At 36.3% G+C, this 19552-nt stretch overlaps 1 protein-coding gene and 2 long non-coding RNA genes across 3 annotated transcripts in view; all 3 read left to right on the plus strand.

Moving 5' to 3' along the window:
* LOC309507342 (serine/threonine-protein kinase pim-2-like) overlaps positions 1-12682 on the plus strand; it is a gene marked incomplete at its 5' end in the record, with an annotated part of 54184 nt that extends 41502 nt beyond the window's left edge. The window contains 4 exons of the mRNA XM_082181506.1: positions 11335-11385; positions 11628-12006; positions 12111-12290; positions 12431-12682. Coding sequence (XP_082037632.1) covers positions 11335-11385; positions 11628-12006; positions 12111-12290; positions 12431-12531 — 711 coding nt within the window. The 3' untranslated portion in view covers positions 12532-12682. The remainder of the gene's footprint in view (positions 1-11334; positions 11386-11627; positions 12007-12110; positions 12291-12430) is intronic.
* A 157-nt stretch (positions 12683-12839) lies between these two features.
* Positions 12840-14126, plus strand: LOC309508265. The gene is made up of 3 exons (XR_014209435.1): positions 12840-12976; positions 13251-13374; positions 13469-14126. It is a non-coding gene; the product is annotated as an uncharacterized lncRNA (long non-coding RNA).
* A 954-nt stretch (positions 14127-15080) lies between these two features.
* The window catches only part of LOC309508264, a 96425-nt gene continuing 91953 nt past the window's right edge, over positions 15081-19552 (plus strand). Inside the window, exon 1 of the long non-coding RNA XR_014209434.1 lies at positions 15081-15346. This is a non-coding gene — a long non-coding RNA (uncharacterized lncRNA). The remainder of the gene's footprint in view (positions 15347-19552) is intronic.

The following is a 19552-nucleotide window of genomic DNA, read 5'->3' on the forward strand; positions in this document are numbered from 1 at the left end:
ATAAAATAAACAAAGTATATGGTATACAGTACCTAATTTTATATTTCAAAAAGTAGGTGGTATAGAATTTATACTGAAATGTGATTATGATGTTAACAAAATACCCATTAAACTTGCAAGTTTCCACAAACAATCATTACCCTCATGGACCCAATGGAGGGACCCAATGGTCTCCAATGTCCCAAGACCCAAATGTTTTGGAAAGAACTCAGTAATTACTTGCAAAGAAAAGTTATGACTCTTGTTAACTTTGAAGAAATTGATGTTATGTTAAAATGTTTTTCATTTGAGGGTGATACAAATATTTTGTTTATTTTAGATTGAATTGTTATAATTGCCCGTTACTATATTCATAAAGTCAAATGGAATGGAAAACTACCACATTTTGAACATTTTAAAATTGAACAATGTTAAAATATATTTAGAAACAATATCCAAAAGTAAAAACCTAAAAGCTAGGAAAACTACACAGCTGTTTGACAGGTACAGGTGTTTTTTTCTTTTTTCTTTTGGCTATTTTTTTTTTCTTTTTTCTTTTCTTTACTCCTGACATGTATGGTTATATGTACTCTTGTATGTAAATTATGTTTTGTTCTTGTTAAAATGCAATCAAATAATAAAAATAAAATAAAATCAGGGGCATGTTCAAGTTCAAAACGGTGCGCAACGTTTTGCTACGGTTTACGGGTTGAACGTCATGTTTCCTGGAAACGGCGTGCACCGGTGTGCAACGGGGTTTGAGATACGTTTTCTCTTGTTTGGTGGGTGTGTCAGAACTGCAGTCCAATCAGCAGCAACATGTATATAAAGCACACGGTATTAAAGTGAACTCGCACAATGGGTTCAAGGAAAGTAATTTACAAATGTGTTCGATGCAGCTCGGTATACGCAACAACTGAGGATATTAGAAGACATGTTTGTTGAAAGTTTTATTGTAAAAAATATAGGATATCAACAAAATGATGTAGTTGTTTATATTTTTAGCTTCATTGCAAGTGTATTGGTATAAAATGCGAAAGAAAATACAGGGTATTAAAACAGTATGAACTACAAATAAAGTATCTGTGAGGCTAAATAGATGTGTTTTAGTCTGAATTAGGTAAGATGTGTGCTTCCATTTCAGTTTCAGCAATCCTTTCACTCGATTGGGATGTTCTCTTTTGTTCTGGGCGGCAAGTGCAGTAACTGTAACATCGGGCATATTTTGTAGTATTAAACACATATTTATACCGACTTCATCAGGCTCTGAAAATTCTTCACAAAGAACACAAAGAATGGCCTTCTCAGCTGCCATAGTTGCAACTCTTGCGTCATCAGAACAGTGTGTTCAACGCATCACCGTTTCTGTTTTTTTTTTTTTGGTTGATAAATGTAATTTTTTTAAAGTTTTTATTTATTTATTTATTTATTTATTTTAGCACAACAAATACAAACAAATCAGGTACAATGAAAAATCTTACTACGAACCTACAGTGAATGTCTTAGAAGATACATACATAAAAGAACAGAAGAACATGGGGCAAGATATTTACATTACACATTCAAAAGAAAATAAAACAAAAGGGCAATTATTCAATAAGAATGTTTATAAAAGAAGCCAGTTTCACTGCATTCTTGTTATTAATCAATAATAAAGACTTATAAAAAAGTTTCAACTCATTCCTCCAATAAGTAATGTTAGGATTTATCTTAAAAAAACGACATTTATGTATGAAATGTTTACTTAACAGAATTACATTGTTAATGCCAAAATCATTATGATCATTGCGAAAAATACCAAATTTTATATCATTAATTGTTAGATTCACTATCTGAATTCCTTTGGATACAAGCAATTGTATAAGGTCCAGCCAAAACCTTTGTACAACTTCGCACAAACAAAAAAGATGATCCAAATCTTCGGGTTCATTATCACAAAAACTACAGTTTCCTACATCCATTTTAAACCTCTGTTTTAAGAAATCATTAGTTGGATAAATTTTATTCATAATTTTAAACTGCATTTCTTTCATCTTTGGCGGGACAGGAAATGTTAAATATTTACATCTAATCTTTCTTATTGTCTCCTTCCCAAAATCTTTGAGAATATAATCTCTTTTGAGAGAGCTTGTTTGGCAGTTAAGTAAACAGTTTCTTATGAACTTGTTGTTACATTTGTAATTCTGAAAATTAATACCATTAATACAAAGTTGTCTTAGGGTAGGAATGATTTTTGAGTATATTATATCCTGCTTAATCATAGCTACAAGTGATACTGGGAGAGCTTTCACAATCTGTTTAAACTTCTTTTGGGTACATCTAATTTGAAATTTGTCACAGAATTCCACATGTTGTAAAACATTTCCTTCCACATCCATGAAGTGGGCAATAGCCCAGACACCTTTAGAGAACCATTCTGGAATAAAAAGAGATTTTCTATTTACTAAAATATACCTATTATTCCAAATAGGTGTATTGTGTGGTGTGAAATTATGCTTGAATATTAATTTCCAATACAGAAGGACCTGTTGGTGAAAATCTGACAGTTTCATAGGAAGTTTCTTAAAATCAAAATCACATTTTAGAAGAAAACTAATGCCGCCTACTTTTTCAAAAATCCGATTGGGAATATAAGACCACAATGAATTTTGATTTTGAATATAGTTTTTTAACCATCTAATTTTCAACATACCATTCATACAATCAAAATCTATTGCATTACCACCTCCATCCTCATAAGTTCTAATTAAATCCTGCTTGGCTATATAATGACATTTATTCCGCCATATAAAATTGAAATTTAGTTTGTTGATAGTTTTAACTATTTGGGGTGCTATTGGAAGGGAGTAAGCTGGATATATTAATCTAGATAAACTGTCCATTTTAGTTAACAATATTCTGCCAAAAATGGAGAGATCTCTTTGTAGCCATCTATTTAGATATGTTTTACAATTATCAACATTGTCTTTTATGTTTCGTTTTTCAGAAATTGTTTTGTCTTTAGTCACCACAATACCCAATTTGACTTCTTTTTTTACCTTTATGTTATATAATGATTGCATGGATTGGTCTTTTAATGGCAATAATTCACATTTATTTAAATTTAACTGAAGTCCGGAGGCTTTTGCGAAAATATTGATAGCTTGTAATGCTATGGGAATTTGGAGCTCATTTTTAAGAAACAAAGTTGTATCGTCAGCCAACTGACTTATAATTATTTGTTTGCCCATCAACTTCAGACCTTCAATCACGCTGTTCTTAATTAAAATAGACAGAATTTCTGCAACCATTATAAACAACAAGGGAGAGCTTCCACATCCTTGCCTTATTCCTCTACCAATATTAAATATTTTACAAGTCCCGTGTCCCAAAGACACACAGCTATGTATATCAGAATAAAGCATATGTATAGTATCTATGAATTTGTCGCCAAAACCAAAATAATGAAGTGTTTCTAAAATAAATTCATGCTCAACAGAGTCAAAGGCCTTATAAAAATCAAGGAAGAGTATAAAACCATCATCATCAATTAAATCACTATAGTCTAATAAATCCATAACAAGTCTTATATTATTATGAATGACTCTTCCTTTTATAAAGCCTGACTGTGTCTCACTTATTATGTCTGCTATCCCTTTTTTAAGTCTAGATGCAATGGATCCTGAAAATATTTTATAGTCTGTATTTAATAATGTAATCGGTCTTAAATTGTCTAATTGCCGTTTGTCTTTCCCCGGCTATCACCGTTTCTGTTTAAAAAACGTTGTGCAACGTTTTGTCGGGGCTGAACGCAGCCCAGTTGTCACCCAAAAGTTCAGGGGTCAGCGGCCATTTTGACGTCAAAATAGCTATATTATTTATATGTAATTTGTAAGTTTACCCAGAGACAATTTATATAAGAGACATGCCACTTCCTCAATCCTCAATACAACTATATAAGGAAAACCATAGACAGGCGCACTTCATGCGGACTTTCGGTCTCGTGGACTTGAATTGCGCGTGCTCGCTGAGTCTACGAGTCCGTAGGCCGTCCCATTCAGCATTTTACCGCTCTGAAGTGTGCTCAGCAGCGCCCCCTTTGTACCCCTGAAGCGGTCTTCCGCGAAGCCCGCATAGATGCAGGCTCCACGCACTTTAACTACCCAGGAATCCTTGCGAAAGGCCAATCAGACAACAGATGGGAGGAGATTTCACTCACGGATAATTGTTGACATGGCTGTGAAGAAAATATTACTGTTTTTATGACCTAAATGTACATTTTACCAGTTGTTACCTACAGTTTATACAAACATTATGGTCATCGACCAGTGGTTGATGTCTCAAACATAATAATAGCGTGTTTAATAATACGATCGCATTATGATTCATTAAATAAATAGAACCGAATGGCAGGGCTTTACTGAGTCATATGTAAACATAGTATGAATATTGAAACCTGTAAATTGAAAAAAATATGTTTAAATTATGTTTTAAAATTGTAATCTTAGTTCAAATGGAACATTATGTATTATTATGTACAACTGTATACATCATTTAAATAAGCATGATTTATCTATTGTCTAATGCCCAGGTGATATGCATAATATCAAAATATAGAACTGTAAAATTAGGCTGTGTAGTGGACATGCAGATCGGAGCGCAAAAATGTGATTTCTCCTGTCCAACAACAACCAGACCGTTATTTCCGGCATGCCGATCGAGTCTGTCCCAAAAATACCTCTCAATGCGCCCTCGTGGACTCGCGCCAAGGGCCCTATAGGTCTGCACTACATGACGTCACCAAAGTGTGGACTCTGAGGAAGTCCACAAGTCCGGAGTGTGCCATTTGGGACAGGACCTAAGAAGATTACAGCGCAGTCTTGCCCTCCGCAAAATGGCGGACGCGATGACGTATCGCAGCAACGTTCCAAAGCGGCCAATAGGGCGTCTATGTATTTATTATGTCTATGTGTCCGATCTGATTGGTTAATAATAATCCTATTTCAGTATCTTGCCGCACTATTGGCTCGACTTATATAGTAGGCAACCGCGTTTGCCTGCATATTTACGGGTCGTGCAATATAATTTCGGGGGGAAATGTGCAATAAATGGGAGTGGCAACACTTTTCATATCGTTGAGAATAAAACAACCGTCCCAACTTTACAAATCCAGGTTCTCCCTCCATGGGGATCATCCATTTCGAAAAGTAAAGCAGATACGGACCCTCGGCCCACGCGAGATGCAATGCGATTGGTTGCTGGACCAGCCAATGGAATTAATCTGTGTAAATCCTATTATTTTAATAATAAAAAATCCTATTATTTTAATAGGATTTAAAATTGCCTAGTCATTAGATTTGTGAATTCTCTTTCTGAAAAACTAAATTATATCATTAATCTTTTAATTATAATAAGTTTTATATTCATTAGACAAAAATAACTCAAAAGAAACCCTCCTATATTACCTTTTATAACACTGATCTCACAATATACTTAGAATATCTTTTAAACATGAGATCACAAAACAAAAAGCTTATAAAAACAATACAAATTTTAAAGCTTTTCAAATACATATATAACTGCCCTGATATTATAAACTTTCATTTCTGTATTTATTATTTATTTTATTATTATTATGTACATTTATACTTTAGTTGTTGTTGTTATTAATACATTTTGAATTGTATTTACAGTGCCTTGTATTCATTTTGTTTTTTGTTGCATTGTACTTGAAATGTTTGTAATTTAACTAAATAAATAAAAAGCACAATATGTTATGTATACCGTACGTAATAAGATACATTTCTAAAATCAATACTTTCAATATTCAATACTTTCAAAACATTTTTTTAAGCAAATCTGGAGGCTAATGAAATGAAACAGATGAGAATCATTTTCCCATCTAAATACAGTTGATTTTATTGTAATGTGATGAATCAGAAAAATAAAAAAATATAACATTCGCTTAGGCTGTTTTTTAAATGGACCAAAATAAAGTGAAACCAAAGTAACAATTTGAAGTGACCAGACCACTGACATTGATAATGAATATTATAAACAAATATATAAGATGGCACCACAAGACGACTTTCACTTGCAGAGCAAATTTAGCACGTTTATAGTTAACTGGGTAGCAATTGTGAACAATTTTAATAGAGAATTCAAAAATAATTTGGATTTCTTCACCACTACGGTTAGATGGCGTATTAGTGATACTGAAAGCTGATTGGCCTTGATATATATGCGGAAAAGGGCCAATTTAATTATTAATTTATATGATGTCCGATTTATATGATGTTTTTGCGCGCATTTTCCACGGGTTTTAATAATAAAACTGGTCTGAAAGAATGAATATCATATTAAACAAAACGTCAACATTAAGGTTGCAATTATTTAATAAATCAGAGTCGATGTGCGCGTGCATGCGTGATTCGAATTTTAGTTGCTAATAGCGACGCATTTTATGAATCTGAACAATCTGCATATATCTAGCTACTCCGCGATCGACCGCTGTCTGTTGGTTGAGAGACGAGGCGAATTGACAGACTGACTTTTGCAGAGCGAAACTTGAGACTTTTAACCTGTTTTTTGGATTTCTGAGAGGAGACTTAACGTTATATTCTTGAAGGACATCGGAGGATATATCCTTTTTGAAAGCATCATTTAATTTTCTGATAATACTTTTGTTTGATTTTTTTTTTTCAGAGGAGTAACTTAACGTTAACGTTATTTCTGAGTAGATTTCTATTGTATTGTGTTGTGTTGTCTTGTTTGTTTTTTTTACCGATTTTATTGCAGTTTGGAGGAGGTTGGCGATGGCTCGTCGTAACCACATGATGGGTGAAAGAGGAAGTGAGTGCTTTAATTTTTCATTTATTTGTTATGGTGTGTTGTACAATGACTGACAGATCCCATTTGCTCCCATTTATTTGATTCATTGCATGTGAAATAAACTTGAATTGAATTTGAGTAACTTAACTGAAGTAAAAATCTGTAATTGACCACAGACATTGATTATTGATTATTATGATTAAACTAACGTTATGTGATATGTGAAATATTCCATCCTTAGAGCACTCCAGATCCAGGAGAGCTGCTTTCGGTCAGACGGCTGGTCAGGAGGTTTGGAGGCCCGATTCTGATGACCGTGATCAGGATCCGCTGCCCAGAGATGGACAAAGTAAGTTACACAATTTCCTTACTTGAGTGAAAGTAAGTTACAGATACTTCTGGTCAAATATTACTCAGTTACAAGTAAAAGTGGAAAAGACTGATTTTTACTTGAGTAAAAGTACAGAAGTAGGCCTACTTGTTTTTAAAAGTACTTAAGTATCAAAAGTAAAAAGTAAATGTCAATGCATTGTTTTATTATTGTTTGTAATACGTATAGTACATTATGCCTCTGAATCTATGCCTGCCTACCTACCCACCCTCATATCAATATGAAATTTATTTCTAGAACACAGTTCCTGTAGTGGGATTGAATGTGAGATTGAATAAGTGCTCTCAATAACGTCCACAATAGTTTCGGCTGTTCCCTCAAATAGTGCCCTATTTAAAAAAATGTGGCTTTTAGGATGAATATGTCAGCCACTGTTATAAGCTAGTGTGCTCCAAAACAATGACAAAATGAGCATTTAGAAGACCAAACCCAACATTGAAAATGAAAGTCAGATTGATGTCAGAATCCAACTACTTTCTACTCAAGGACCTTGACAGAAATGTAACGTTAGTGGAGTAAAAAGAATGATATTTGTCTTTCAAATGTAGTGAAGTTAAAGTAAAATGTTTCCAGAAAAAATAATACTCAAGTAAAGTACAGATACTCAAAAAGTGTACTTAAGTACAGTACTCAAATAACTGTACTTTGTTACTGTCCACATCTGCCGCTGCCAGACCCGATCCAGATCCAGAGCCAGGATCGTCCTGGATATTTACCTTCTCTGTCTTCTAAGTTTTCTGTTTCTGTGTCCACAGGTCAGGCTCACGGGACGAGGGCGAAGCAGAACCCAGATGTTGGACGTCCGTCCACTTCATCTAAACACTCTCGCAGAGGTCAGAATAGGCTTTTAATAAAGATGTAATGGCTTAGTTTCTATTTCTATTTTCAATGGCTGATTTGTCAACTAAACCAACTAAAGTACGGTAACACTTTATTTTGATGGTCCCTTTTGAACAATCTGTCGACTATAAGTAACTTTGCAACTACATGTCGACTAACTCTCATTAGAGTATATCAGTAGACTCTCTCCTTAATATCTGCAAACTCTTTATTGTAATGCTCCAACAACAGACACTCTACTGACAACAAGTAACTTTTCATCTACATGTCAACTTATTCTAACCCTACCCTACCAGTCTATTAATACTCTAATGAGAGTTAGTAGACATGTAGGTGCAATTTTACTTATAGACAACTGAATGTCTGTTGGGAGGAGCATTTTACTATTAAGATTTGAATAGTAAAATGTAAGTTATGTCATTGGTTAATTTGATGTCAGAGATGGGTCTAATAGTTGTTTTCATTCGTTTTTTCTTCATTTCAGAAAAAGCTCCAGAACATAGGGAGAGACTTTGCCTCAGGATCTGGAAGGCTACGAAGGGTGTTTTCAGCTGCTGTTTCTGTGGTGCTGTGACTGTTGTGGAGCCTTTTATTCCGTCACCTGCTCCAGATCACTCCGGTGTCAAGCCAAATAATGGTAAATCATTATTTCTCCAACATTATTTTAAACAGTATTATCTTGTTTTCCACTCAAAATAAGGCTTGTTTTTACAGAATATTACAATTATTTCCCCCATTATAATATTATTTTCTCGACCAGCACTGACATTTTTAAAATAAAACAATGGATTATAAAATTATAAAATAGAATGTTCCTTTAACCAAGATAAAACATTTTTGAAACGTTGAAAAAACTGGACGTTTTGAACGTTCAGGGAACATTTAGAAATAATGTTTTCTTAATTGAATGGGAATGTTAGCAAAACGTTCTCAATAAGGCATGAGCTCGATGGCTGTCTGACACACACCTGAAACACACGCACAGAATGCCGCTTTACAGACAGCATACGATCCAGAAAAGAATTCAATTTCACCACTTTATTTCTCTTGAATTGTCAAAAACATGCAAAATTGTCAAAATGGCTGTCGTGCCGAGTATTACAGAGTCAGTTATGTCATAAATAAGACATTGCTATGCATTTAATAAATGTCAGTGTTTAATAAAATATATCTATATTTAGATATGGCCCATATGATCTTTACCATTACAAAAACTGAGCCACATGTGCCAGAGTTGGCCAAATGAAGCCTGGAAATGTATGTTTTCTTTTTAATTAAAGATCAGATAAAATAAGAAAAATAACTTTAGCGTTGAATCGGAATCACCAGGCTCCACCCTCGTAATCGTGATAATAGTGAAATGAAATTACTATTACTATTGTGAAATAATATGTTGGGACATTTATGCAGGCATTAAGCAGAAGTCAGGTGGATAGCGTGAACAATTCCCATTACTTTAGATCTGTAACTTAACAGATAAGATTTGAATAGTAAAATGTAAGTTATGTCATTGCTTAATTTGACGTCAGAGATGGGTCTAATAGTTGTTTTCATTTGTTTTTTCTTCATTTCAGAAAAAGCTCCAGAACATAGCGAGAGACCTGGTCTTTGCCTCAGGATCTGGAAGGCTACGAAGGGTGTTTTCAGCTGCTGTTCCTGTGGTGCTGTGACTGTTGTGGAGCCTTTCATTCCGTCACCTGCTCCAGATCACTCCGGTGTCAAGCCAAATAATGGTAAATCATTATTTCTCCAACATTATTTTAAACAGTATTATCTTGTTTTCCACTCAAAATAAGGCTTGTTTCTACAGAATATTCAAATGATTTCCCCCATTATAATATTATTTTCTTGACCAGAAAAAGCTCCAGAACGTATGAAGAAACCTGGTCGTTTCCATAAGCTCAGGAAGGGTGTTTTCAGCAGGTCTTCCAGTGGTGCTGTGACTGTTGTGGAGCCGTTTATTCCTGAACCATCGTCACCTGCTTCAGATCACTCCGGCGTCAAGCCAAATAATGGTAAATCATTATTTCTCCATCATTATTTTAATTAACTGCAGATGTTTTGTTATTGGATCATTCGTGCCGCGAGATGTTTTATAGGGGGCGGTGAAAAAAGTCAGGCACCGAAAGTTGCGTTCTTATTCGGTCTCGATACTAACGTTTACGTCGGAACCGGTTCCCTATTGGAACCGGGTTTCGGTACCCAACCCTAATCATTGCTTAATTTGACGTCAGAGATGGGTCTAATAGTTGTTTTCATTTGTTTTTTCTTCATTTCAGAAAAAGCTCCAGAACCTGGTCGTTCTCTCAAGTTCTGGGAGGATACGATGGGTGTTTTCAGCAGCACTTCCAGTAATTCTGTGACTGTTGTGGAGCCTTTTATTCCTCCAGCAGATTCTGTTCCTGAACCATCATCACCACCTGCTCCAGATCACTCCGGCGTCAAGCCAAATAGTGGTAAATCATTATTTCTCCATCATTATCATTAACCCTACCAGTCTACTAATACTCTACTAATACTTTAATGAGAGTTAGTAGACATGCAGGTGCAATGTTTCTTATAGACTTATAGAATGTCACCAAAATAAAGTGAAACCAAAGTAACAATTTGATGTGACCACTGACATTGATAATTAATATAATAAAAAAAGTAATAAAAAAACCAAACAGTTTTTGATGTCTGAAATGTTCCATCCTCAGGAACTGTTTCCATAGATTCCTCTCCGGGCATCGCGTCATCCTCAGCTTCCTGGTCCGACAGCCTCGAAGGGTTTCTGTGTCCTCCGGTGCCGGGTCAAGTTCCTGTCGAGCCAACAGAGACATCAACTGGCCGAACTGCTCAGGGTGCCGTGGAGGCTTCTCCAGTGAACAAGAGCTCAACAGGTGAGACTGAAATAAGGCTGGGCAGTGCAAAGTCTACAGAGAGAGATTTTGCTATTTCATGCATAACTGAGTCAAGTTTTTAACACGCACATTTACTGTTGCTCGACCAGCACTGATATTTTTAAAATAAAACAATGGATCTAGCAAGCTAATAATTGTCTCATGTTTTTCTGTTTGTTTTTCAGAGTCCTTTGAGTCTCTCTATAACATGGAAAAGTTAATTGGATCCGGAGGATTTGGCAGAGTGTTCCTGGGAACACGCAAATTTGATGGCAAAAGGGTAAATCTTACTGAATTGTACAAACATTTTGCTCTTGCATGCATCAAAACACATTTAAAACAATTTACAAATGGTTTAATACTTAATACAAGGCCAGATGCTTGAATACTGTTACTGTTATTGAAACAGTTTTTTTTGTTTGTTTTTTGCAGGTTGCCATCAAGCAGTTACGCAAGATTAACAACAATCGTTATCTTAATATTGTAAGTTGGCCAAAACCTGAATGTGTATAGAGTTGTTTAAGTGCAGATTACTGTAGTTAATACACCCGTAGGAAGCATTAGGTATAAATGTGATCAACAAATAAGCCTAGAGGCACCAAATAACTTTGAGCTGAAAAGGCTCTTTTGAACGCATCTAAAAAGATCAAAGAATAGTACATTTCAAAATGATGTTTTCTTCAGATTTTTACCCAGCTAACCTTCTGTCTGCTTCTTCTCTCTAGCCTGGGAATCCCGAACCTCTCGTTACAGAAGTGGCACTGCTGTTGCTGATAAAGCGAGAACCCATAAGCCCCTTTGTCATACAACTGCACGAGTGGTTTGAACATCCTAGATCATTCACTCTGGTTATGGAGTATCCGGAGCCCTGCCAGACCTTGCTGGACTCAATGAATCGTCAACCTTTGAGTGACTGTCTCTTACGGGTCATCATGAGACAGGCTGTGCGGGCAGTGCAACACTGCATCCGTTGTGGGGTTTTCCATAGTGACATTCATACGAAAAATTTCCTGTGGAAGAAAGACACGCTAGAACTCAAGCTGATAGACTTTGGCTGCGGTCAGCTAGTTAGTAGTGAAGGCTGCGAGAGCAACAAATACAAGGGTGAGCATTTTGGGAGTGTGGAAACCTGAAGGTAGTGACTTACTAATTATTTGATGATGCTTGAAAAAAAAAAGCTCAACAATGTGCAAATGTCTTTCTTACAGGAATGATGTCATACCGCCCACCTGAAGTCTTTAAAGAACCTCGATTCCACGCCGTCCCAGCAAATGTCTGGTCTCTAGGAGTGTTGCTGTACGAGTTGTCGAATGAATGTCTTCCTTTTGTTAGTGTAACGGAAGTCACACGAGCCAAAGTTACATTTGTAAACCCCGACTTATCCAAACGTGAGTGAATAATGATGATAACATTGAAATCAGAATTTTCATATATAGCTCAACGTATAGCGAAAGCCATCGCTGTTTTCAAAAATGCCAGGTCACATGGTCATGACTAACCAGCTCTCTCCTTATTAAAATGTGTACAGACTGCAGGGATCTGATTAGACAGTGTCTAGCGAGGGATCCAACTAAACGCCCCAGCTTAGAGCAGATGTTACAACATCAATGGACTGATGAGGCAGTATAACAGGTAAAGTAGGATTATTATCTTTTGTCTTAAATTCTGGATTATTTGTAGTGAGATTTTCAAATTTGTGTTCATTGTAATGTTCTTGTTATAGTCAAATCACCTATATAGCTATATCATTTATATAGCGCTTGATACTATACAGATTGTTTTAAAGCTGCATCCCTGAAGTAAACAGGAAAATAACAGAATCAGTAAACCAAACAGAATTCAATTCTGCTCTAGCTCTAAAAAAACATTCATGAGTTGACTTGTTCATATTCTCTTTGTTTTGGATAGGAAATAACATACTTGCTGAGAGCTCTGAGCTCGAGACTTGACCCGAAGCCTGAAGTCCAACACCAACCTGACAGAAACTCAGAGCCTTTTATTCCTCCAGCAGATCCTGTTCCTGAACCATCATCACCACCTGCTCCAGATCCGTCCGGCGTCAAGCCAAATAATGGTAAATCATTATTTCTCCATCATTATTTTAAACAGTATTATCTTGTTTTCCTCTCAAAATAAGGCTTGTTTTTACAGAATATTAGTATTTTCGAATTACCGTGCTTTCCACCCTCATATCCCCCTGAGACAAGAGATTTATGTATTTTTTGTCTGGAAAAACTGTTTGTGATCCAGCTACACAAAGTTTGACTTATAAAGTTTGTGATAGCACCATGAGTCCAGCTATGTTGTTATTTTTTAACGCGCTGATAGTGGAATCTTTATTTGTAAAGGACAGCACATCAGAACAGAGCAGCCAAACCAGAGATGCTTGCCAGACAGACGCAAAACCGCTGACCAAGTCTGTTGGTACTCAGTTATCAATGAAGACGTTTCATGTTCGCTACAGGAGTTCAGGTATGTTTATGTATTACATGATACTGCTTATACAGAGGACCTATAACTAGTCTTGTTACACAACAGTAACACACAACTACTTTGTATATTACAGGTGTCCAGACGACAGATACATTTTCGGACATTGACAGTTTGTCACCAGCAGCTGGTTTAATATTGAGGACCTCTAAATTTTCTTCCCCTACTTGTCCTTTTCCGAGTAACGAAGTGGGAGGAAGCTACAGTACCACATGGAAAAAGAAGGATTACAGAGGAGCCTTGCCCTGTTGGAAGCTCGTGGTGTTACTCTGGGGTGTATTGTAACTGACCGCCACCTACAAATACAAAAGTATCCAATGTCTCTCTCTAGTCTCGTGCCTTGTTGTTTACATGTGTGTGTGTGAGTGTGAGTGTGTAAGTGGGTGTGTCCGGATCGTTACGGTTGATCAGTATCCAGCTGCAATCACTCATCATCACCAGCTGCCACTCATCTCATCTCCTATAAATGCTCACCACTTTCTCATCTCCTTTCACAGATCATTGTATGAAGTCTCTGTGTTGTCTGATCCTGTTCCCGTGCCTCGTGTCCCGTCTTGAGTTCCTGTGTTCCGGTTTCGCGTCTTGTTGGATTACGTTTCATGTCTGGATCAAGTCATCACTCATCAGAGCACGCTGCACTTCATCCATCACTCCGTGTCTGACCATCAAAGTCCCTGCGCCACCGCCTGCATCACCTGGATTAATTCATCATCATCAACATTATTGACTATTAATAAAGAGCTTTTACTTGCATATTGTGTCCTCGTTTCTGACGTAACATGCAGACTATACCTGGCTGCGTTTCATTACAATGAAAATGCTGGTTTTGCACAAGCAACATCATCAATATTGATGAACTTTCAGACACTGTTTCGTCCTATGTTACCTTTTGTGTGGATACTGTTATCCCAGTCAAAACCATTATCACTTTCCCCAACAATAAACCATGGGTTACCAAAGATCTAAAAACAGTGATTAATAAGAAAAAAAAGATCTTCTTTACTGGTGACTCATTGGAGAGAAAGTCTGTATCCAGAGAGGTTAGGGCTGAAATAGTAAAAGCCAAAAGTAAGTATAGGGAAAAAATAGAAAAACAATATGTAAATGGCGACCTTAGGTCAGCATGGCGTGGGATTAATCAGTGTGGTAATGAACCCAAGCAGCAGATCAGCCTTAACAGTGTTCAGGATGACTGTTTGCCTGATGCTTTTAATACTTTTTTTTTACTATTTGAAACGTCTGATTTCATGCATGATGTCTCCAGGTTGAAAAACTCCTTGACACCATGTAGGCAAGGCAAGTTTATTTATATAGCACATTTCATACACAATGGCAATTCAAAGTGCTTTACATAGAAGAGATTAAAATAATAAAAAGAAATAAGAATAATTAAAACAGTTTAGAAAAATAAAATAAAATACAGTACTTTTAAAAATAAAAAAAGAATATTATTATAGATCTTTCCTTTAAAGGATTCCCTTAAGACTTAAATCTTTCCTTCTTTTAACCTTCAATCTTCTTACGACTTCCATCTATCAACTTTCCTTTAACTTTCTTTTCTCCCTCATTTACTCACAGGTTCTTTTCACTTTCTTTAGCACTACGTTCACATTCTTTCTCAGACGAAAACTTTAATATCGTCATTTAAATACTGTTCTACTTTCAAACCCACATTGATACACGTCACTTTCACCTCCATAATTATTTCTCATTTGACAGAAAATAGGTGTGTAAAAATGGTCTAGTTTACTGTTAGATGACCCCATGTTTGGCTGAATCCCCTTTCTGGATTTAACTCTCTTGACACGTGTCTTACTAGTCCGTCAAACGTCTTCAACAGACCCGATTTTTTCACCCAAAATCGGCCAGGTTTTAGCAAATATGCTCTGTGATTATCTGTGATTATGGTTTTACTCAGAATCTTCTCATGAGCACTTTCTAGCGCTTGATTACTGTTAGATGACCCCATGTAGTGATATTAAAATATCTCAAGAACAAGTTGAGGTTCTATTTAAGAAAACAAAAAAGAGGAAAGCCTCAGGCCCGGACCTTATCTATGGTCACACATTATACCACTGTGCTGGACAACTCAGTGGTGTTTTTTCCCATCTTTTTCAAATGTGTGTTGATAACTGCAAGCTCCCAACTATTTGGAAATCTTCCATTGTTATTCCTATCCCCAAAATCAATAGAGCTAGGGAATTACAAGATTTCAGACCTGTGGCGCTTACTTCCCTTGTAGTAAAAAACCTTGAGAAAATCCTAAAAGAAGAGGTTCTCATCTTGGTCGAGGGCAAACTTGATTCTCTTCAATTTGCCTATCAGAGGAATAAAGGTGTGGATGATGCTAAGCTTTTTATCTTGGACACACTTTAGAAGCATTTGGAGAAACCCCAATCTCATGCCAGGCTTTTATTTGCTGACTTTTCATCAGCTTTTAACAAAATGCAGCCTCTCATTTTGATTGAGAGGCTTGCTTCTTATTTTAATCTGCCCGATCAGCTTTTAGCCTTGTTCTTACATTTTCTGACTGATAGAACACAGAGGGTTTTAGTAAATGGGGTTACTTTAAAAACCCAAGTCTCCAACACAGGTTCCCCACAAGGCTGTGTACTTTCCCCGCTACTGTTCATTTTATACACGGATAGTTGTAGGTCTCTTAAAGAGGATAGTTTTCTTGTTCAATTTTCTGATGATACTGCTCTGCTGTCACTCCTCCATGGCACAGAGTCAGATCACGGACGTGCACTTCCTGATTTCGTTAAGTGGTGTGATGACAGCCTTCTTGAAACTAAGGAACTCATTATCGATTTTAGAAAAAAAGGGACAAATACTTCAGTATGCAGGATCCATGGCGAGGATGTGGAGATGGTAAATTATTATAAATATCTGGGTACGGTTTTTGATTCAACTGAAGTTTGAAAGGAACTCTGAATCAGTGGTCAAACGGGCCCAGCAGAGAGTACATTTATTGCGCAGGATAAATTCCTTTGGGGTTTCTAAATCTATACTGTGCACTGTGTATTTGTCTTATATTGAGAGCCTTCTTACTTTTTCTTTCATTTGTTGGTTTGGTAATATTTCAGTGAAGGACCGAAACTGTTTAAATAATATTGTGAAAGTCTGTTCCAAAATGATTGGAATCCAAATGTGCGACTTAAATTCTCTTTGGGAGAAACGTGTTCTTCAAAAAGTAAAAAGTCTGATGAACCAACATCATATTCTGGGAGATGAATTTGTTCTTATGCCATCAGGTCGGCGTTACTTGCAGCCCCCTAGAAAGACAAACCGTTATGGAAGATCATTTATTCCTTCAGCAATTATGCTGTTAAATATTGAGCTAAAGAAATAATTATGGACTGATCTGTTCTTGGCACTATGCACTTTAGGAGCTTTTTTCTGCTTTTGATGTCTTTTTATTTATAAACTGTCTTTGGACCTGGACCCTATCATGTTACCCTTGTTATATACTACATGCTATGGCTGTGTGAATGGTTGTATGTTTAGATGGTGTACTGTAGAAACTGAATTGCCCTTTGGGGATTAATAAAGCTATCTGTATCTGTATCTGTATCAACAGGACATCCACTATTCAAAGTGAACTTTCCAAAGGCCAGGAAAGGACAATGCACGATCAAACAAGTGAAGACACCACCAACATTCAGTAAGTTACTTAAATTTTTTTTTTTATATAAAATGAAATATAAATTAACAGTGTTATTGCAAGTTTTCCTGAAAGTTAGGGTAAAATACTTTAATATCTACAAATAAATTTTGTTTTATTGCACAGAGTACCTAGATGACCTACAGGACCTAATATTTGAGCATGTTTTTGTGGACCCTGCTCCATACATGGATGAGGTACTTAAGATACCCATACCATCAGACCTTTGTGCGGAGTATGAGCGGCCAGACAAGGAGGAGGTCATCTCCACCATGGTGTCCAGATTCAATCATCAGCTGGTAGGAAACCAACATATCTGCCCTGATCATCTGGAAACTCACGGCGAACCCTCTTCACCACACAGGCTGGAATCACGACACGTACCCGACGGCCAAGGAAACCCCAGCACCAGCTCACAAAGGAGCGATATGCCGGAAACCTGTAACGACTAAAACACAGGCACATGTACAATGTACAGATAGTACTTTATTTTTCAGCAATGTTTTTTTGTTTTTTATAGCACAGCCTATGCTTCATTTTGTGCTTTCTTATAATTCTATGAAGACTCCTGAAGTTATTTCTTACTGTTTTAGATAAAATGTCAAATATTCACTAGTTTGTTTACAGTATGTATTGGTTTTGTAGAATCTGCTATGTTTATTTAATTACAAGAATATTTATACAAATTGTGAAATAATTTTCTTGCATTTGACTTTGTTTAAATTCCCGAAGAAATAGGATAACCTTTCACAGGTGATAAAGTGTTGTATTAACTCAATATTCCAGGTTTCTAAACTATGGAAACTTTTAGCTAATGCCTTTTTTGTTGTATTGATGTATTTTAGTTTTGCAAAATCATCTGCTGAAGTCTATTGCAGATATAGATATTCATACATGCGTCTAACTAAGGTTGCAGATGCACAGAGCACTTGCTCTCTAAAGTTCAGGGACAGGCTTTGACCGTTCCAATATGGCGGACGGCTTACGGCCCAAAGAAAGCAGCCGCTAATGAGTCCTCTATGTCTTTATGTCTATGCATGCAACTCCAGGAAACCATGCAGTGGGTCACCATGGCTACCATAGCTGCTAGCTGTTCTTTTGAGGTTTTAATGGCAGTTGACAAACAAAGAATTTCGCAAAAACTATAAAACTCAGTCTTACGCAAACCTGAAAAATAAACATTTTTAAATGCTCTCTGTAATACTTGATTCTGGTTAATGAAACATTTGTACATTTCCCCTTAAACATGACCCCAGTCAACCATTTCCTTCCTGCTAGTTTCCAGTTTGACGTGTCTCACATCACATCCTCTTTCTTTTCACACATAAAAACATTAACATTAGCTGCCAGTAGGCAGGCAAGAGGAATTCTGGGAGATGGCTGAGATCTTATTCTTTTTAACACTTCCAATAAGTGAATCGAAGCAAAAAGAAGAATCATCTATTTTCCCCTCTATATTTCCTCTTTGTGTGATTTCATGCCATCCCTCATCACTATTTAATGCTGATCTTTTGGTGATAATTCCACTTGTTATAAATTGTTAATTACAACACAAATGTATATGTTACAACAAAAATAAGAGTTAGACTAAAAGAGGCTTGTGGCCTGGCCATCATAGTATAAGAAAATAAAAGTTTGTTTATGATTAGCATGAAATTAAAACTATAAGAAGCATGATTACAGGTAGCATCTCATTATTATATTAAGTTCTTAGCAAATTCTTACCGCTGAGCTGTGATTTATAATATTGGTTCAATTTGAACTGGTAAATGCTACGGTGTATCTTCAATAGAAGGGTTAAAAAAGACATTGGAACAAACACGTTTAACCAGATCTTGTTTTTCAAAATGCTCTGACACTCCTTCCTCCTTAACAGTGACAATTGGGAAACAACCAAGTCCAGACTGGGAATTCATTAAGCCACTGTCTTTGTTTTTAAGCATCATATTGTGAAGAGTGTTTAATGTCATATGTCACCACATACAATCTTATCCTTTAAGAAAACAACAGGAGGAACAAGCCAACACCTCAGTGAACTGACCAAACTATGTTCTTTATTAGAAAGACTGAGCAGTCCTCCAAAAGCTCTACAACTTGTTAGGATGTTACATGCCAAATATACAGTCTTACATAAAAGTGCAATGTCACAATGGCTAAGCAGTATTTTTATTATTTGACCATTCTTACAACTTAATAAACAGAACAACGTTAGTAATAATTTATTTACTGTAATCCCTAGCAACTCGGTATACTGGATCTGAAATAAGAATGCCACGGCACAGAGGACGTTTGTATGAAGTTCCTCTAAAACAGTTTTTAAAGGCACTTTCACAAGTACATAGTACAGAGATGTACGTGGACACTGATAAAACAGCAATGAAATACATACAGAGATTTTGCTACTGTGTGTAGTTTTGCAGGGAGAACATTTCTCAAGGCTTAGCTGAGAGACATAAGATCTCAAATATCAACGTAATGTACACTCTTAAAAAATAA

Source organism: Leuciscus leuciscus, assembly GCF_965113295.1.
Source record: "Leuciscus leuciscus genome assembly, chromosome: 10".
In the NCBI taxonomy this organism is placed as follows: Eukaryota; Metazoa; Chordata; class Actinopteri; order Cypriniformes; family Leuciscidae; genus Leuciscus; species Leuciscus leuciscus.